Here is a 22,116-nt window from a genome sequence, read left to right as displayed (position 1 = left end):
CTTTTTTATAAATTTAAATTATTTTTTTAATGACAATATATAAGCTCGCAAAATACGCTTTTGTGTTTAATGCACTTCATCAAATGTTATAGACACAAACCCTATACAGAACTCAGATATGGCCATTTATGAACATACTTTTTATGGGCCTGTAATTTATACATTTGAGCATGTACAAGTTCAAATTCAATGTATTTGGGAGATTATATGTTACATATATGAAAACGGCCATTTTCTGTATTTTGAAATATATGTTGCATGTACTGTGACTTTTATATTAGTGCAAAGCATATATGAACATACATATTATATATACAGTATGTGCCTATCATGTAAAATGGACATGCAAAAGTGCATATAGGCTACTGCTTTGAAATGTGCATAAAATACACCATCATCACATGAAATAATATTTGTAATATATAATAATGTATGAATTATTTTAATAACCACTTTTTATATTTATTTATTTTCATTTCATTTTTAGGTAATGAATGCGTAAACTGCAGCTATAAATACGTTCCTTTATTTAAAATCGAAATTTAACGTCTAATGTTAAAAAAAAATAAAAATAAAAAGAGGAGAGGATAGGGAAAGGGCAAAGTGGAGCGACAGCGAGAGAGAGAGAGAGGAATAACCTGGCTCGCCGGCACCCAGAGACGCTTTCGCCCGGCCCTCAGCCACTCCCCAACCTCTGGCGGACGACAGCCGCTCCTCCCCGGGCGGACCGGAGCAGTCCTTCGACCCCTGGCGGATGGAACGCCCCTGCGCCTTTTGGCGGCCGGTAGGGAACTCCGCCCCTGGCAGCGGCTCCACCGCTCCAGGCGGCTGGCAGCGACTCCTCCGTCCCCCGGCGGACGTCCGCGGCTGCTCCTTTGGGTTGGCTGGTAGTGGCGAGGACTCCAGGACAGCGCATCCCTCCTCCTTCCTGGGTTTCGGCACCCAATGTAACACGGTTATGGCTGGGAAAGGAGGAGGCGGGATCCAGCAGAACCGTCAAAATAATGTTTCATGAAAACAAAAAGACACAAAACATAAATGCACACACTGCAGTTGCATGTTGCTCTCTCTCTCAAACTGCTGCGTCCCGCTGCACTTATCCCTCTCCTCGGCTGATTAGCCCAATTGGGGGCCAGGCGTACGTAGTCACGGCCCGGCCCCGCCCTCCTCCTCGTCACATACAGTAATCTAATTACATTGTAGAAGATGTAATTAGTAGTTAGTAATTAATTATTTTCTTAGAGTTACTTACCCAACACTGGTTGTAGACACAAATCCCATACAGAAATCAGATATATGGACATATATGAACTTATATAGGTTTTTTAAATTATATATATAAAAAAAATACAATACACAAAAGTATAAAAAAAACATTTTTCATACAAGTTCATATGAGCACATACAGAATGTACGTGATAGTATTTGTTTAAATATTACATATATGAAAATGGTTTTGTAGTATTTTTTAAAATATGTTCCATGTATGTACAAGTATGTCACTTCTTTGTATAGGTGAAAACCATATATGAACATTTAATTTATATACTGTATATGTTTAACAAATGAATTTCCATATATCAGAATTCTGATTACTGCTTTTATGGAATGACTCGAGTACATTAAAATACCAAATTTAAGATGGATGCAACTGTGGCAAGTTTACGCCGAACTACAGAGGAAATACATACATTTGTGCCCGTGTCACACCCACCTCTCCGAAAACACCCGAATCCCCGTATCACACCTGCCTCTCCGAAAACACCCGAGTCTCCGAAAACACCCGAGTCCCCGTGTCACACCTACCTTTCCGAAAACACCCGAGTCTCCGAAAATACCCGAGTTCCCGTGTCACACCTACCTCTCCGAAAACACCCGAGTTCCCGTGTCACACCTACCTCTCCGAAAACACCCGAGTCTCCGAAAACACCCGAGTCCCCGTGTCACACCTACCTCTCCGAAAACACCCGAGTCTCCGAAAACACCCGAGTCCATTGAAATGTGCGGCTGCTGCCGAATCGATCTGCAGCGGTAACCGAAGAGCTCCGCGAGGCCTCGCATGGGCGTCGTACATCTGACGCGCACTGATGATGCGTTTTTACTGGCACTAGAGCGTTTGTCGCCGGCTCATGCTGAATATCGGACACCATCGCGCACTGAAATTTTGATGTTTGACCACTTTGTCCTGTTTCTCGGCGGAGAGAGAGATGGGATCCGGTGCCGTGGATTCTTCCCAGTGGCTGTCAGTGAAAGAAGAGACGATTTTCCTTCACGATGGACTCATTCGGGTCACGGACCTGGCAGAGTTGCCCAGCGAGATCGGGCTGTCCGAACAAGGGGAATGTGAGCAGGAGGTGTGTATTTATCCCGTGCATTCGTTTAAACGATCATCTGTATTGTGATCTGTGAGATTATCTGTCAACTTCAACTAGTTAATCGTGGTGTCAAGCTAACTCGGCGCAGGGACTCCGAAATATTCGGCCAATACGAGCGTTTTGGAAGGCAAGCGAAATAAATAACGTGTTTTGATCGTCATTCTAAAAGTAAATAATGTATTTAAGTGTTTTAGAACATGCATTGTGCGCCTGTCAGTGATGTTTGTTTACTAGCACGCGAGCACCGTTTCGAGCTGCATCAAATACACACAAACGTCAACAAATACCGACTAAGCTCCGGTAACGTTAACGAGGTTTATTAACGTGACACGCCGTCTTGAGCTTGTTATTGTGATCTTTCCGGCAGGTTTTGTGCTTTGGGGCATTCTGGGGGTTTGACGCGTTAGCTTAGCTTAGCACACATGCTAAGTCGGTGTTTTTGACGGTAAAATGATATTAATAGTACAATTACAGCGGTCAATATTGGATTATTGTTAGTCTCCTCGCAATGTACCGTGCACAAATGCATTGCAATAATTCTACAGTTTTAAAGTAACACATTCCATGTTTTAGTGGCCAGTGTTGCTTAGTAAGTCATTTTCATTGAAAAAAGTAAGGGATTACTCTTAATTGTTCAGTAATTTAATTACAGTTACTTCTGATGTAGTTGTGTTAAATACTGTATAGACTAAAGAACAATTTTATATAAAACAAAAGTGATTTTAAAATTGAAATTTAGCGTCTAATGTTAAAATGTATGTTTTCTAATTTAACGCTGCCCCCTTAACCCTTGTGCATCAATAAAAAAAGTTACCCTGTGGTTCTTAAGCCCAAAGTATACTTCGCCTGTCCACGGTCCGCGCACAGTCTGCATGATGTCATTTTCGTCATCAGGAGTGTCCGCGCACAGTGTCCGCGAGCGGCCAGATTTTTCTGTCCGCGTGGACAAACGTGCATGCGCAGGATTGACTGTTGAGATAGAAGAGTCCACTAGGTGGCAGTACGCACAGTTGTACTGTCAAGCGGTAGTCGAAGAACATATCCTTCTCCATCGTTTCGTTGTTGATTTTGTTCTTGCTTCCTCTAATGGCAGATCATCAGTTTTTCTTCTTCTTTATCCCTCAGAGCGGATGTCCTGTAAATGACACAACACGGTGTGCCCTCTAACATCTGATAGCGTATAACAAAGCAATTGTACTGCGCATGTGTCGAACGCGTCCATTCGCGCGAGGTATACTTTCAAAGCTGTGCGCACACAACTGTGCGCGAGACGGAAAGCATACCTGGGCCTTTAGAGAACAAAAAACATCCACCTCAAAAAACTGCCATAAAAATATTATGTATTAATATTATTTTCCACTTTCAATGAGTTCATTTTTTAGCCAACATCAGTCCTGATCATAACTACCAAATATTGTCATTTTCAGGATTTTAACCTTTTAAATGCCAGTTTGTTTACATAATGCCACTGTTGTTTTTTACACACACACATTTCTCAATACATCCATACCAGCACACCCACACAATTTTAGCTGCATCATGTATTCAATTGGCCTGCAGTACCTATAATACAGCAAACAGAAAATAGGTAAAAAGCATGTATTTGCTCCATAGGCTAAACATGAGAAAAATGGCACCATCTGGTGGAAAATATTAAAAATGAACATTTTGAAGCCAGGGCTCTGGAATAAAAGCATAATATCATAGAATTCATGATTTTATGCTTTAATGGCTCTGGGATTAAATATTGCAGTTTTAATGGGTTTCAATGGGGACATTTTTGTCCTGAAGGTTCTGAGAGTGATTATTTTGTGTATTATAGATGTATTATAGGAACTGAGGTTGAAATTTCAAAATTCCCCCCAAAAATACACACCTTTGGCAAAATTTATGCCGTTCGCATTAACACAGCCAAAATGAAAGAAAAAACAAAAATGAAAAAGACAAAAATGTCCCGAAGGTCGCACAAGGGTTAAATTCTTTGGCCAGTTCATGAATAATTTATTTTATTTTATATGATTTATTTGAAAGAATTAAAATAACTGTTTTATGTCTATCCTTGTATTTTTCATCTGGTCGAGGTTTATAAGGGTTTTAGAAAGTAATTAGTAATAAGTAATGCAATTTTTTTTCAGACAGAGTAATTAGTACATTAATCTAATTACATTGTAGAAGATGTAATTAGTAGTTAGTAATTTATTACTTTTTTGGAGTAACTTACCCAACACTGTTAGTGGCAAAGTAATGGATTACATTTTAAATTATTGTAATCAGATTACAGTTACTGACTTTTAATTCATCTAATTACTCTTAAGTACATTATTAGCGTTATGCATGTTTTTGAAATAATATTTTTTATGTAGAATTATCTTAAAGCATGAATTATAGACCTGTAATGAGTGAGGTCTGTAATATAATGAGTAATGCGAGGGAGGTGCTGAGTGTATGACTTATGTACAACAATGAACAAGGAGGAAGAAGAGGCATTATTTTGAATATGTTGAAAGGAAAAATGTTTTTGAAAGTAATGTAAAATTAAAGTAATTAGTAATGTGATTACTTGTCCAATGATGTAATTAGTAAAGTAATCTGATTACATTAAGAGAAGTAATTAGTAATTTGTAGTGGATTATTATTTTTGAGTAACTTACTCAACACTGCCTGTAATGCATGCTTTAATTACTTGTTTCTTCTATCAGCAGCTAAAGTGCAAAAAAGGGAGGTTTTTGTACATGTATATGTATTTCTGTAACGTATTTCCACCTTTATTAAAAATAATGGCATAGACAGTGGGTGGATTAGGAGGGTCACTATTGATTTTGAAAAAAAATAAACATAATTGTCAGTTCATTCTAGTTGTATATGTAAGTAACCAAAACTAGGCCCCGCAATTCGGTCAAACGAATAAAATTGCAATTGTGGACAAATGTTTTGTTTTTTCTATTGCAATGTGATAAATCTGAAACATCATATTAAAGGGATAGTTCACCCAAAAATGAAAATTCTCATCATTTATTCACCCTCATGCCATCCCAGATGTGCATGACTTACTTTCTTCAGCAGAACACAAATTAAGATTTTTTTTAGAAGGATATCTCAGCTCTGTAGGTCCTCACAATGCAAGTGAATGGGTGCCAAATCTTTGAAGCTCCAAAAGCACCTAAAGGATGATTAAAAGTAATCCATACGACTCCAGTGGTTTAATCCATGTCTTCAGAAGCAATATGATAGGTGTGGGTGAGAAACAGATCAACATTTAAGACCTTTTTACTACAATTCACCACTTTTACATTCTTCTGTTTTTGCTGATTTTCATTCTTCATGCATATCGCCACCTACTGGGCAGGGAGGAGAATTTATAGGAAAAAAGGACTTAAATATTGATCTGTTTCTCACCCACACCTATCATATCGCTTCAGAAGACATGGATTTAAACACTGGAGTCTTATGGATACTTTTATTTAGGAATGCACGATATATCGGCAGCCGATATGTTATTGGCAGATAACCTGGAAAATTGAAATATTATTATCGCGCAGATAATGGAATTGCAGCCGATATTTTCGCAGATAATTTGTTACTGTTTATTTTCAGGGATGGGCTTTTTTGGTAATTTTGTCTACTCGAGTACCCAAAGTAAATTTTTTTACTCGAAGGGTGGCATAGGCATTTACATATACAGTATGTACATACAGCTCTGGAAAAAATTAAGAGACCACTGCAAAATTATCAGTTTCTCTGGATTTATTATATATAGGTATGTATTTGAGTAAAATTAATATTTTTGTTTTATTCTATAAAGTACTGACAACATTTCTCCCAAATTCCAAATAAAAATTTTGTCATTTAGAGCATTTATAACTAGTCAAAATAACAAAAAACCTTGAATAATGCAAAGAAAACAAGTTCATGTTCATTTTTAAACAACACAATAATAATGTTTTAACTTAAGAAGAGTTCAGAAATAAATATTTGGTGAAATAAACCTGATTTTCAATCACAGCTTTCATGCGTCTTGGCATGCTCTCTACCAGTCTTTCACATTTCTGTTGGGTGACTTTATGCCACTCCTGGCACAAAAATTCAAGCAGCTCGGCTTTGTATGATGGCTTGTGTCCATCCATCTTCCTCTTGATCACAATCCAGAGGTTTTCAATGGGGTTCAGGTCTGGAGATTGGGCTGGCCATGACAGGGTCTTGATCCTCTGGTCCTCCATCCACACCTTGATTGACCTGGCTGTGTGGCATGGAGCATTGTCCTTCTGGAAAAACCAATCCTCAGAGTTGAGGAACATTGTCAGAGCAGAAGGAAGCAAGTTTTCTTCCAGGATAACCTTGTACGTGGCTTGATTCATGCGTTCTTTACAAAGACGAATCTGCCTGATTCCAGCCTTGCTGAAGCACCCCCAGATCATCTCTGATCCTCCACCTGGTCGTCTAATGGTTAGATGGAGACCTGGAGAGGCTTTCAAGCCACAGTGTCTCGCACCCACTGTGAAATTTGGTGGAGGATCGGTGATGATCTTGAATTTTTGCGCCAGGAGTGGCATAAAGTCACCCAACAGCAATGTGAAAGACTGGTAGAGAGCATGCCAAGAAGCTGTGATTGAAAATCAGGATTATTCCACCAAATATTGATTTCTGAACACTTCCGAAGTTAAAATATTAGTATTGTGTTGTTTAAAAATGAATATGAACTTGTTTTATTTGCATTATTCCAGGTCTGAAACCACTGCATTTTTTATTTTATTTTGACCAGTTGTCATTTTCTGCAAATAAATGCTCTAAGTGACAATATTATTTTTGGATAATATTTATTTGGAATTTGGGAGAAATGTTGTCAGTACTTTATAGAATAAAACAAAAATTTTAATTTTACTCAAACACATACCAATAAATAGTAAATCCAGAAAAACTGATAATTTTGCAGTGGTCTCTTATTTTCTTCCAGAGCTGTATATGACATATGTCTTTGGCTGCTGCATTGCGTCTCGTTTTTCCAGTGTCTATTTATTGTCATAGGCTGTTATAACCAAGGCCACAGGAACTAGGGGCGTGGAGGGTGCTGCATCACCCCACTGCGGACGGCAGTTTAACTGCATTGGAACTTGACACAACTTGAAATAAAGATTTGTTTTTCAACATGTTTTTGATTTTCCACCTATATTCATAAAATTATTCTAAAGTTAATTCATTTTTATATGTTGTCTACACACGTAGGTTGATGTCATTAAAACAAATTTTTTAACCACTCCACAGATTTAATATTAGCAAACTATAGTTTTGGCAAGTCGTTTAGGACATCTACTTTGTGCAGGACATGAGTAGTTTTTCCAACAATTGTTTACAGACAGATTGTTTCAGTTTTAATTGACTATATCACAATTTCAGTGAGTCAGATGTTTACATACACTAAATTAACTGTGCCTTTAAGCAGCTTGGAAAATTCCAGAAAATTATGTCAAGCCTTTAGACAGTTAGCCAATTAGCTTCTGATAGGAGGTGTACCTGTGGATGTATTTTAAGGCCTACCTTCTAACTCAGTGCCTCTTTACTTGACATCATGGGAAAATCAAAATAAATCAGCCAAGAAAAATTGTGGACCTCCACAAGTCTGTTTCATCCTTGGGAGCAATTTCCAAACCTGAAAGTACCACGTTCATCTGTACAAACAATAGTACACAAGTATAAACACCATGGGACCACACAGCCATCATACCGCTCAGGAAGGAGACACATTCTGTCTCCTATAGATGAACATAGTTAGGTGTGAAAAGTGCAAATCAATCCCAGAACAACAGCAAAGGTCCTTGTGAAGATGCTGGAGGAAACAGGTAGACAAGTATCTATATCCACAGTAAACGAGTCCTATATCGACATAACCTGAAAGGCTGCTCAGCAAGGAAGGAGCCACTGCTCCAAAACTGCCATAAAAAAGCCTGACTACATTTTGCAAGTGTACATGGGGACAAAGATCTTACATTTTGGAGAAATTTCCTCTGGTCTGATGAAACAAAAATGGAACGTTTTGGCCATAATGACCATCATTATGTTTGGAGGAAAAAGAGTGAGGCTTGCAAGCCGAAGAATACAATCCCAACCATGAAGCATGGGGGTGGCAGCATCATGTTGTGGGGGTGCTTTGCTGCAGGAGGGACTGGTGCACTTCACACAATAGATTTTCCTTCATGAGAAAGGAATTATGTGGATTTATTGAAGCAACATCTCAAGACATCAGCCAGGAAGTTAAAGCTCGGTCGCAAATGGGTCTTCTAAAATGACAACGACCCCAAGCATGCCTCCAAAGTTGTGGCAAAATGGCTTAAGGACATCAAAGTCAAGATATTGATGTGGCCATCACAAAGCCCTGACCTCAATCCGATAAAAAAAATTGTGGGCAGAACTGAAAAAGCGTGTGTGAGCAAGGAGGCCTACAAACCTGACTCAGTTACACCAGTTCTGTCTGGAGGAATGGGCCAAAATTCCAGCAACTTATTGTGAGAAGCTTGTGGAAGGCTACCCAAAACGTTTGACCCAAGTTAAACAATTTAAAGGCAATGCTACTAAATACTAACACAGTGTATGTAAACTTCTGACCCACTGGGAATGTGATGAATGAAATAAAAGCTGAAATAAATCATTCTCTCTACTATTATTCTGACATTTCACATTCTTAAAATAAAGTAGTGATCCTAACTGACCTAAGACAGGGAATGTTTTCTACGTATGAATGTCAGGAATTGTGAAAATCTTGAGTTTAAATGTATTTGGCAAAGGTGTATGTAAACTCTGACTTTGACTGTATATTTCAATTTCAGATCTTACATGAGTGACGTGACTATGCTAAAATTAGAATATTCAAATGAGAAGCTCGGAACTACACAACAGCTTGAGCTTACTAGCCTAAATGACGAGTCAAAAATGAATATCTGATTTCTTTAAAAATCCTTCAGATTCTAAAAAAAGCAAGTCTAAAAACGAATCCGAGTCTGAAAACAGAAGCACTTTTGTTGTTGATGGTCTCACTTCCAGCACCTCATCGAGCTGCTTACTCTGATCAGCAAGTGAACGAGATGTTAACGCTAGCACCAGCAGCACTATGTCAACACCTAAGCCTGGGCCCTCTGCGAATCTCAGCAACACCTCAGCAAAATCAGGAGGGGTAGGAACATTAACACAGTGCTGTCAGCCACGTAACCATGATTTTCCAAGCAAACATTTTGGAGACGAAACATTTTCCCGTTCTTTTCAGTCACAATGGTTTGACAAGTGGAGGTGGCTACACTATGATGTGAAGATGGACTGCGTGTTTTTGCTTTGCATTCCGCCAAGCCGTAGAGCAAAAACTTAACGTATCCTGACCAGCAAGGGCATATGGATAGGCTTTTTGTGGACAGAGGGTTTTCCAACTGGCGTAAAGCCATATCAAAATTTACTTTTCACAAAAAATCACCAATTCACAAAGACGCTTTCAGAATACTTCCTGGACTACAAAAGGGTCTATCTTTTAGAGGTGACACCACTCGTGATGGTGTGCTGTAGGAGTTGATGCTGGAACGGACCTACAGTCTACAGATGGAAAGAGAGTGGGTGATGAGAAGAGACAACTGGATGAGCAACACAATCCAGAACGAGATTATTGCCCAGTTTGCGCACTCTGTTCAGAGAAAAAAAAAAGAGAAAAAAACCCTCAGGCGGTGATTTCTATGGACTGACAGCAGATTGAACAAACAGACATCAGCACTTCAGAGCAGTTTTCTTGCAGTCTTCAGTATGTTGACTAATCTTGAGTCACACTGATTTTTTATTTATTTAGGATTTTATAAATGCACTGACACTACTGCAGAGACATTGTTCGATAAGTGTGGAGGACCTGTTTTTGAGAATCAACATTCCAATCTGTCATCTTCAGAGGCACTGTTTTGACGGTCGTAGTAACATGTCAGGCCGTTTGTCTGGTGTTCAGGCACGGCTGAGAGAAGTAAGCCCACACTCATTGTATCTGTATTGTTGCAATCATACTCTTGAACTTGTACTTCAGGAAGTTGCACGTGAAGTAAGTCTTATAGAGGGCTTAAACTTTGTCCAGGGTGTTGCTGTTCTTATTAAAGAATAAACAGCTCTTTGAATCATTATTTGGCTGTGAAGACTTGATCATCAACATTTTGGGCTTATGCCCAACAAAATGGTGTGTGCAAACTAAAGCGATTCAGTGCTGTTATTCATCGTACGCAGTGGTACTGGCTACACTGGAAACGTTCTTGCCCATCCCTGGATCCGATACCATATAGAATATCTATAACTCAGTGTGTGGAATTGATTGTGAGTACTCTTATGTGTAAAGAAACAAAAACTACACATCTAGACACATTATTTAATAGGAATAACAAAAAACAAGTACAGTGCATTCAGAAAGTATTCAGACTTTGAGATGTTTCTACACTTTGATTGGATTCCACCTGTGGCAAATTAAATTGATTGGACATGATTTGGAAAGGCACTCACCTGTCTATATATGGTCTCACAGCTAAAAATGCATATCAGAGCAAAAACTAAGCCATGAGGTCAAAGGAACTGCCTGCAGAGCTCAGAGACAGGATCGTGTTGAGGCACAGATCTGGGGAAGGCTACAAAAAACATTTTGGCTGCATTGAAGGTTCCCAAGAGCACAGTGGCCTCCATAATTCTTAAATGAAAGAAGTTTGGAACAACCAGGACTCTTCCTAGAGCTGACCACCCAGCCAAACTGAGCAATCGGGGGAAAAGGGCCTTGGTAAGAGAAGTGACCAAGAACCCAATGGTCACTCTGATTGAGCTCAAGAGATCATGTGTGGAGATGGGAGAAACTTGCAGAAGGACAACCATCACTGCAACACTCCACCGATCTGGACTTTATGGCAGAGTGGCCACATGGAAGCCTCTTCAGGCTGTGAGAAACAAGATACTCTGGTCTGATGAAATGAAGATTGAACTGCATGGCCTCAATTCCAAGCATCATGTCTGGAGGAAACCAGGCACCGCTCATCACCTGTACAATACCATCCCAACGGTGAAGCATGGTGGTGGTAGCATCATGCTGTGGGGGTGTTTTTCTGTGGCAGGGACTGGGGGACTGGTCAGGGTTGAAGGAAATCTGAACACAGCTAAATACAGAGAGATCCATAATGAAAACCTGGTCCAGAGTGCTCAGAACCTCAGACTGGGCTGAAGCTTCACCTTCCAACAGGACAATGACCCTAAGCACACAGCCAAGACAACGCAAGAGTGACTTAGGGGCAGCTCTGTGAATGTCCTTGAGTGGCCCAGCCAGAGACCGAACTTGAACCCAATCAAATATCTCTGGAGAGACCTGAAAATGGCTGTCCACCGACAGTCCCCATCCAACCTGACATAGCTTGAGAGGATCTGCAGAGAAGAATGGCAGAAAATCCCCAAATCCAGGTGTGCAAAGCTTGTTGCATCATCCCTAAAAAGAATTGAGGCTGTAATCGCTGCCAATGGTGCTTCAACTAAGTACTGAGTTAAGGGTCTGAATACTTATGTCAATGTGATTATTTCTGTTTTTTCTTTTTAATACATTTTCAATGTTATGAAAAATCTGGTTTATGCTTTGTTAGTTGGAGTGTAGATTGAACATTTTATATTAAGGTTGCAACATAACAAAATGTGGAAAAAAAATGAAAGGGTCTGAATACTTGATAAAAACATGTGCAGCCTATATACTAGTCTGTTGGATGCATCAGCAAAATTTACATTTAATTCCAGTGAAAGTCTTAAATAGAAAACAAGCCTTTTCTCGTACACATTTCCGACTTAAAAAATATTTAAATGTTAAATTCTGTTCAGTTTTGCCCATAACATTTTTTTACCATCTTGACATAATTTTTATTCATTGAGGACAACTGTTATTTTTTATTTTATTTTTTTGTTTTAAATCCCCTTTTTCTCCCCAATTTGGAATGCCCAATTCCCACTACTTAGTAGGTCCTCGTGGTGGCGCGGTTACTCGCCTCAATCCGGGTGGTGGAGGACAAGTCTCAGTTGCCTCCGCTTCTGAGACGTCAATCCATGCATCTTATCATGTGGCTCGCTGTGCATGACACCGCGGAGACTCACAGCATGTGGAGGCTCATGCTACTCTCTGCAATCCACGCACAACTTACCACACGCCCCATTGAGAGCGAGAACCACTAATCACAACCACGAGGAGGTTACCCCATGTGACTCTACCTTCCCTAGCAACCGGGCCAATTTGGTTGCTTTGGAGACCTGGCTGGAGTCACTCAGCACACCCTGGACTCGAATTCATGACTCCAGGGGTGGTAGTCAGCGTCAATACTCGCTGAGCTACCCAGGCCCCCCTTGACTGTTATTCTTTATTATATTATATAATTCTGTTTTAAGAATGAAACAAGGGTTGTTGTAACACCAGTGACGATAAGACCAGTTACAAATTCTCTTAAAAGATGCATTTTGTAAGATGGTGTCAATAGCATCACAAAACATACACCACTAATCAGACTAAAATCAATATATCGCACAATTAAATCATTTTGTTTTCAATGAAAATCTTTCACAAGAACATTTAAACAATGTAATGTCAGTGACATTTAAATGGATCACGTGAAAAAATTAAACTTAAAATGTTAATTAATACATTTTTCAACATGGTGGAAAAATCACTGTATTCACATTTGAGCAGCCTCTTCTTCCTCTGAACTTTGACTTTAAAATGTGTAAACAATATATAGTCAAACAATTTTATATTATTTAATAAAAGGTTAGGATTTAAAAGGACACCTTTTAAATGGGATTTCTTGACTATTTGAAATCTTTCTCATGACTGAAAAGTCAATGGACATGTCACCATATTTTGATAATGACCCAACCTCATAACACCAGGTCTTTGTGCACAGAAGGGTGTGTGAGAGTATTTCTCTACATTAAAGGAATAGTTCACCCAAAAATGAAAATTATCATATCATTTATTCACCCTCATGCCATCCCAGATGTGTATGACGTTTTCTTCTGCAAAACACAAATGAAGATTTTTAGAAGAATATCTCAGCTCTGTAGGTCCATACAATGCAAGTGAATGGTGATCAGACCATTGTAGCTCCAAAAATCACAAAAAAAGGAAACATAAAAGTAATCCATATGACCCCAGTGGTTAAATTATTGTATTGAGAAACGAAATAATAGGTGTGGATGAGAAACAGATCAAAATTTAAGTCCTTTTTTTACTTTAAATCTTCACTTTCACTTCTGAAAGTCACATGTGGTGCATGTTTAGTTTCACTTTCACATCTGAAAGTGAAAGTGGAGATTTAGAGTAAAAAAGGACTTAAATATTGTTCTGTTTCTCATCCACACGTTATCACTTCTGAAGACATGGATTAAACCACTGGAGTCGTATGGATTACTTTTATGTTTTCTTTGTGTGATTTTTGGAGCTTCAAAGGTCTGATCACCATTCACTTGCATTGTATGGACCTACAGAGCTGAAATATTCTTTTAAAAATCTTCATTTGTGTTCTACAGAAGAAAGTAAGTCATACACATCAAGGATGGCACGAGGGTGAGTAAATAATAAGAGAATTTTCATTTTTGGGTGAACTATTCCTTTGTCAACTCTACAACAAACAGTTTAGTTTTCCTTCAGTGTACCACCAAAATAAAAGCTTCTTCCAAAATATAGGCCTGCATGCAGGTTAATTATTTTTTTTTTTTTTACTGTTTTATATTAATAATAATAACAATAATAATAGTTGTTGTTGTTGTTGTTGTTAATATTATACAAAAGTATATTTCCATTATACTGTAATTTCTTGGTAACTTAATGTTCACTTATTGGGTTCCAAAAAATAATAATGAAAATTGTGCTGAGACCCTGTCACAAAGTTGACAAATACAGTCATATACACATACAGGTACCGACTCGATTGAGTCATTCACAGTGCATCATGGGAGTGGATAGTCGCTTCAGAGATTTTTCAGTGTGCATTGTTTCCAGTGATTCTCTGATTGGCGAATTGTTTCTTTTCAGTGTCATGGGTAGTGTAGATCCTTATCAGAAATTCTGCTGTTAAACACATTTAAAATTATGCAAACATTGATACAAAAAACTATGGTTTATTTGTAATTACGTAAATGTATTGAGTTGCATAAAGTTTATAATTTTTTTCTGTGAGTAACATGAAGGAATACAGTACCTACCAAAATAAATGAAATATAAAACATGTTAAAAATGCATAGTATGAATTTGTAATGTTGTATCATAATATGTACAATGAGACTATTATTGTTTAGAACTGCAAAAACATAAGGCAAAAATGTTTTAAATGTTTTAAAATACACTTTGTACCTCTGTGTATTTTTAAAGCATAATTCCTAAGCAAAACATTGATCTGATCACAAAATAAGGTAAGTGGCTAGATATCATTATTGGCCTATAGTTCTGCTAATAATCAGTATCCATATCAAAAATGGTGAAATTAGTGCATCCCTAGTAATTATTAAATACAAGAAATCATAATAAATTGACAAACAAATTACAAGCAACAAAACAAAAAATTAAAATAAAGAAGATACATATGAAGTAAATGGTGCTCGAATTTTAATGTATGTATTTAACAGCAGTTAGGGTAGCTCAGTGGTAAAATACGCTGGCTACCACCCCTGGAGTTAACTAGTTCGCTGGTTTGAAACCCAGGGCGTGCTGAGTGACTCCAGCCAGGTCTCCTAAGCAACCAAATTGGCCCGGTTGCTAGGGAGGGTAAAGTCACATGGGGCAACCACATCATGGTTGCTATAATGTGATTCGTTCTCGGTGGGGTGCGTAGTGAGTTTAGCGTGGTTGCCACGGTGGATGGCGTGAAGCCTCCACGCGCTGTGTCTCCGTGGCAACACGCTGAACAAGCCACGTGAAAAGATGCTCGGGTTGATGGTCTCAGACGCGGAGGCAACTGGGATTCGTCCTCCGCCACCCGGACTGAGGCGAATCACTATGCGACCACAAGGACTTTAAAGCGCATTGGGAATTGGGTATTCCAAATTGGGAGAAAAAGGGGAAAAATTCACAAAAAAAAGAAATTAAAAGTATAAGAAAAATGTATGTAAATTATCAACCATTACTATTGTCATTCAGGTATTTTTCAATCCCAGAGTTTTTATTAATGTGATTGAATTCTGTGCTCTTACAGATTTTGACCTTTGAAACCAAGAATCCAGTGGAGTTAGCTGAGCGCTTGCGAGCCGTCTGTGGGAACCAGAGCAACGCCTACGCCAGACTGCTGGAATACCGTCTCAATGCGCTGCGTGGACTGTGGGGTGCACAGCGACAGCTCGCCCTGGAAGAGCAGCAGGAGCATGAAGGTGGGGTGCCAGGGAGTAGCGGAGGCGCTGATGATGAGACGCTGGCTCTCCTGAAGCGACAGGGCTTCCTGCAACATCACCACCACCCTCATCACCCGCCGATGCCCACGGGCTCCGATCAGGCACCGTTTACCTCACGCGTTGGCCTACTGTTAGTCTTTCCTCTTCTGCAGTCGCAAACCCGACACGACCCCTCGCTCTGTGGCGTGACTGCCGAGGTCCTGCTCGCCTGTTTGCGCGACTGCCAGCCGCTCAGCCTTGGCAAGGAGCCTGCAGACTGTCTCAACGGCCTGGAGAGGTTACTGTGCTCCTGGTTGGAGGGGAGCGGGGAACTAAAGAGTACACCGGAGGAACGACCGCTACTCACCCAGCAGCAGAGACAGAACGCAGCGGCTGCATTAGTGGCTCTCGCATGTGCGAGGTGAGTACAGAAGTCTGACAGTTCCTGTGCAGCTCAAAGCATTTATCATTGTTTTTTATTTATTTTTTATTTTTTATCGCCTTTTCTCCCAATTTGGAATGCCCAATTCCCACTACTTAGTAGGTCCTCGTGGTGGCGCGGTTACTCGCCTCAATCCGGTTGGCAGAGGACAAGTCTCAGTTGCCTCCTCTTCTGAGACCGTCAGTCCGCACATCTTATCACGTGGCTCGTTGTGCACGACACTGCGGAGACTCACAGCATGTGGAGGCTCATGCTACTCTCCACGATCCACGCACAACTTACCACGCGTCCCATTAAGAGCGAGAACCACTAATCGTGACCACGAGGAGGTTACAGCATGTGACTACCCTCCCTAGCAACCGGGCCAATTTGGTTAGCATCAGTACTCGCTGAGCTACCCAGGCCCCCCGCCTTTATCATTGCTAATTAAATACATAGTTCACACTAAAATTAAAACTGTGTCATCATTTACTGAGCCTCATAATGTTTCAAACCCATGTGACTTTCTTCTGTGGAAACAGAAAAAAGAAAGTAAAATTTCACCATATGATGAAAGTGAATAGTGACTCAGGTCTATCAAGCTCCAAAAAGTTTGAAAAAAATAAATAAAAAATAGTAGTCGATACGACTATATTCCAAGACTTTCAAGTCATACGATCACTCTGACCCTGTTAACACCAGGTATTAAGATGCGTCTCTGGTGTTTCGATCACACACATTCAGGACGGATTAGTGTTTACACATCGTGTGTGTGGTCACATGCTATTTTTACTACCTTCGAAGTGGTTTTTGTGATCCGATCACAAAACGTTTTGGCGCTGACTACATATGATTGGATCACCCAAAAGGCATCTTAGTACCAGGTGTAAGCGGGATCTTTGTGTGATGAACTGACTGAAACTTTTGTTCAATTCACTCTCAAATCATTGATAAACTCATGTTTACAGCACCCAAATAAGAAATGGCGACTATGGCGCTGGGACATTCTTGTAATAGAGACTGATTGTTTGGACAAAAATCTGTGTAAAGTTGAGTCATCAATATTTTTGCTCTGACTGTTTTCCTGGAAGAGAAAGACTAGATTTAAAATATGCTAAAAGTGATTTTTCTCAACATTTAAGAGTACACCAACATATAGATGACCTCAAAGCAAACATGCGTCAACTTAAAGGGTTAGTTCACCCAAAAATGAAAATTCTCTCATGATTTACTTACCTTTAAGCCATCCCAGATGTGTATGACTTTCATTCTTCAGCAGAACTGAAGTGAAGATTTCTATAAGCCCATTTCAGCTCTTTTTGTCCATACAATGCAAGTAAATGAGTGCCATTTGATGGTCCAAAAGTCATATTTAGGCAGCATAAAAGTAATCCACACAACTCCAGTTGATCAGTTAATGTCTTCTTAAGCAAATCTATAGGTTAGAGTAAGAAACAAATTGATCGCTAGGATGCTGTTTGAAATTAACTAACTCTCATGTGACGTACGTTCCTCTGTTGTATAAGAAGCATGAACTTCCGATTTCTCACGTGAAAGTGCCATTGTGCTTGCGTCACTGATGCATCGACTGCTGGCTGGAAGTGATTTTATTAAAGTTAATAAAGTAAAATACTATATTATATATCAGTGGTTACAACCCAAGTACTGATGCAGATATTGGTATCAGAATCGGGTCTGATACGGCGCTCATTTACTTGTACTCATCCTCGTAAAAATGCTCTGATAGCAAAAATCGATACCATCTGACCTACGAATGTCATTGCGTAAACATTCAGCTCACAAATTAAAATCACGTTAGGTCTTAGTGGGATTAGTAAACCACAAAGGCTGTGATTTAATGGGATAAATATTAGGGCGGTGCCAGTAGCTCAGCAAGTAAAGACACTGACAACCACGCCTGGAGTCGCGAGTTCGAATCCAGGGTGTGCTGAGTGACTCCAGCCAGGTCTCCTAAGCGACCAAATTGGCCCGGTTGCTAGGGAGGGTAGAGTCACATGGGGTAACCTCCTCGTGGTCACTATAATGTGGTTCTCGCTCTCGGTGGGGCGCGTGGTGAGTTGTGCGTGGATGCTGCGGAGATTAGCGTGAAGCCTCCACACGCGCTATAACGGTAACGCGCTCAAGCCACGTGATAAGATGTGCGGATTGACGGTCTCAGACGCGGAGGCAACTGAGATTCGTCCTCCGCCACCCGGATTGAGGCGAGTCACTACACCACCACGAGGACCTAGAGCGCATTGGGAATTGGGCATTCCAAATTTGGAGTGAAAAGGGGAGAAAATAAAATATAAATAAATAAACAAATATCAATGAATCATGATACTTTTCTCACGATATTGTGTCAATACTTTAGATCCCTGTATCGATATTTTTATGAAACTATTTCTGCACTCATGTCATGTCCAACAGTTCAATAAAGACGAAGCAGGTCGTCGAAATAAGTACAAACTCAGAGCGGCATTTCTCAATGCAGTCAGAGACGCTTATATGAGGCATGAGAGACTGAAACTGAGCCCGTTTCTCTTGTGGACACGCTGGTCCTCTCTCATGTGTTTAACACCAGGGTTGTGCAAAAATATTGATTTTCCGACTAACCGAGATCTTCATTTGATGATATCGATTCTTAAATTCCAAAAACCAGTATTTTATGCGCAGCACTTTACAATGAGAGTATACAGTATCACTCACATATGCGACTTAAAATTAGTGACTGTCTGGTAATATTGCAGATTTCACTCACCAGTTCAGCACCGAGTTCAGCATTCTTTCACTGCGTGTTTGGTTTGCCTTGTACTGTGTGTCCAAAGATGAGATCCACGTAATCCATTTGTCATTTATAATGTCTCTTATAATTCCCTCTTTTGTCTTTACAGTTAGATGTTGATAAGATAACAACAACAAAAACATTTAATTCTAATCGCACATTCGACTCCATTTGCGTTAAAGGGATAGTTCACCCAAAAATGAAAATTCTCTCATTTACTCACCCTCATGATATCCCAGGTGTGTATGACTTTCTTTCTTCATCAGAACACATTTGAAGAAAAATGTCTCAGCTCAGTAGGTCCTTAAAATGCAAGTGAAAGGAGATTTCTCTTTTGAAACTCTAAAAATCACAGACAGTCAGCATAAATGTTATCGATACGACTCCAGCGGTTAAATTCATGTGTTCTAAAGGGATACAATCACTTTTGATGCGAAAAAAGATCAATATTTAAGTACTTTTAAACTAAAGCATCGCTTCTGTTAGGCTTCACGAGAGGGTGGAGTCCAAGCAGTCCCTCGCGTGACGAATTCGCGTTGGCATGTTACGGACGTAATCTCACGTTTTCTACTCGGTTGAGACATCCAGGATGAGCACACAAACGCACCATTGTGAGTAAAGAAACAGATACAGTCTAAACCAAAATCAATCAAGCTTCTGTACAGCGTTCCTCCTCCTCACTCGTAAACAGCGCTGCTCTTCCGGCTGTGTTGCACATGCGTCAGTTCTTGTGCATTTCAAATGCCAATGCGATTACATCACACAGGCATACCGCTGCCGACCGGAAGCATGATTTAGAGTTTAAAAAAGTACTTAAATATCTTTTTCACACCAAAAGCGTTCGTGTCACTTTAGAAGACATGAATTTAACAGCTGGGTTCGTATGGGTAAGTTCATGCTGACTGTCTGTGATTTTTGGTGCGTCAAAAGAGAAATCTCCATTCACTTGCATTTTAAGGACCTACTGAGCTAAGATATTTTTCTGTTTTTCTTAAAATGTGTTTTGGTGAAGAAAGAAAGTCATACACACCTGGGATATCATGAGGGTGAATAAATCATTTTCATTTTAGGGTGAACTATCCCTTAAAGTCCCTGTCCTTAAAGAGACAGTACCAGGTTTTAGCATGTGTTCTGTATTGATGTTAATACTTGTAAATAGGACAAATTTCTTTAACTTGAAAGCAAAAATGGACATAACTGAAATATACCAATATGAATTGGAATGAAATTGAGAGCATGTGAATCATTAGGAAATCGAACAATGATATTGTGATGTATCGCAACATATGTATCGTGATTTGTATCATATCGTGAGGTGTCTGGCAGTACTGAGTCCTAATAAATATTTAGTTTGCATGTGCTGAGCGCTTGTGAATGATTGGAGCGCGCTCTGTAGCGGATGACAGTGAGCAGAGCACTAATTCACTTTGTTGCGCTGGGCGCATACATACTTTATATTTACTTAATTAAAAAGCAGCGTTTTGCTGTTTAATAATCACATTGGGTCACGTAGTGACCTGCTTTTCTAGGAGTAAGAAACCACCGTGAAAAACACACAGAAATGGAAAGGGCTTTACGTCAAAACAAAAGCTTCCGGCAAAATAAAAGCTCAGTTTAAATGAAAAAAAGTGGAACAGAAATATATTGTATAACTTCTGAATAGTGATGTAATGTTCACTGTAATACTACTACTACTACTGCTGCTAATAATAAATCAATAATAATTATATTAAATGTATACAATATCTCACATCTGTGACGCTCTCACATCTTTTTAAAAAAAAAATTAAATAAATGTGTTATATTTTGGATTGTGGTGTGAGATTCTGTACATAAGCACTTCATTTGATGAAAATAATACAGTATTATGTTGAAAATTAAGTGTTTTACTTTCATTTTATTAAATTATGTATTTAGACACCATTTTCATGAAAAAAACTGTTGATAAGAATTTCAGAAAAAATAAAACTTAAAAGCTTTAAAGACCCTATTAAAGCATTTTTAGGGATGTCCCGATACCATTACCATACCAGGCAATGAAGAGACTATCTTTGCATGAAGTATGTTGTCTAGTGTAGTTGCTTTTAAAATGTTAATGAGTTATTTTAAGTTTGCTCAGTGTGTACTATTGTTCTCTGTCTGTGTTTGTAGGGGTTCCCTCAAAACATTCATCCATACTGTTCACCTGCTGCAGAAACAGACTGATCTGGGCCAGCTGCCAGTGGCTGATGTTCTCTATAGGTGAGATGTAACAGCCGTACCATTTCATTTTCTGTAAACTGTCCAATTTCATATTTAACAGAGTGACCTTTAGGGAGGTCAGGATTGTCCACAAGTCATCCATTAACCAACTAGTCGATTTGTGAGGCCAAAGTTTTTTGTTTTAGCTGTAATATTTTCTGCAGCATTGCTGTAAAGAGCCTGTGAATTCACTTCATGAGTTTTATTTTCAGTGTTGACGTATTTTCTATTGAAACAAAGTTTGGGCGGGGCATCTCAAAGGACTCTCCCCCTTACGCCACAGCCATAAACATGATTTGCTACTTGTTAGTCAGAGGCAGGTGGTATTACGGGGAGGGTCCTTGTTTGTTTTAGTAAGCATTATTGGTTGATAGATTATATAATATAGACAAGTCCAAATATTTGTGGGGGTTCTATATAAAAATGTATTGTGTGTAAATGTGTAAGGAAGTCTGAAGTTGAGTTGTGTTCTCTCCTTCACAGATTGCTGCTTCTTGAGGGAGGTCCAGGCTCACCGTCATGTTTACTAGGTGGAAAACACAGTGTGTCGTGGGGCTTTGAGGACATGTTGCCCACCCCAGAGAGCAGTGCACCAGGAGCCGACAGTAAAGGTATGGAATGTTTACTTTTTAACATACTTCAAGGGATAGCTCACCCAAAAATGAAAATCGTCACCATTAACGATTCAATCTGAGTCAAGATGAGTATTACAAAGCTGTATCCAGCAATCCCAAATGACTGGAAAGGTGAAGTCATGGAAAAGTCATGGCATTTGGTTGGTCAAAAAGTGTTGGAACCGTGAGTAGAGCGCAACAGTGTGGTTCCGGAAGTAAAATTCCCATTCATTTTTTCCATTGACTAATTGATTTTTCGATGAGAACTTCTTCAGTTGAAGCCATCCATCTGCCTAATTTGCACTT

General features: G+C 39.5%; 1 protein-coding gene across 1 annotated transcript in view; it reads left to right on the top strand.

The window, feature by feature from the left end:
* Nucleotides 1–2,022: 2,022 nt before the first annotated feature.
* The window catches only part of LOC127443084 (probable E3 ubiquitin-protein ligase HECTD4), a 101,553-nt gene continuing 81,459 nt past the window's right edge, over nt 2,023–22,116 (top strand). The window contains exons 1-4 of the mRNA XM_051701584.1: nt 2,023–2,354; nt 15,578–16,170; nt 21,107–21,196; nt 21,680–21,807. Of these exons, the coding sequence (XP_051557544.1) occupies nt 2,208–2,354; nt 15,578–16,170; nt 21,107–21,196; nt 21,680–21,807 (958 nt within the window). The 5' untranslated portion in view covers nt 2,023–2,207. The remainder of the gene's footprint in view (nt 2,355–15,577; nt 16,171–21,106; nt 21,197–21,679; nt 21,808–22,116) is intronic.

This window comes from Myxocyprinus asiaticus, chromosome 1 (assembly GCF_019703515.2).
Source record: "Myxocyprinus asiaticus isolate MX2 ecotype Aquarium Trade chromosome 1, UBuf_Myxa_2, whole genome shotgun sequence".
NCBI classification, from domain to species: domain Eukaryota; kingdom Metazoa; phylum Chordata; class Actinopteri; order Cypriniformes; family Catostomidae; genus Myxocyprinus; species Myxocyprinus asiaticus.
The sequence above is the reverse complement of the archived record's forward strand: the minus strand, read 5'-3'. Positions and strand labels throughout refer to the sequence as shown.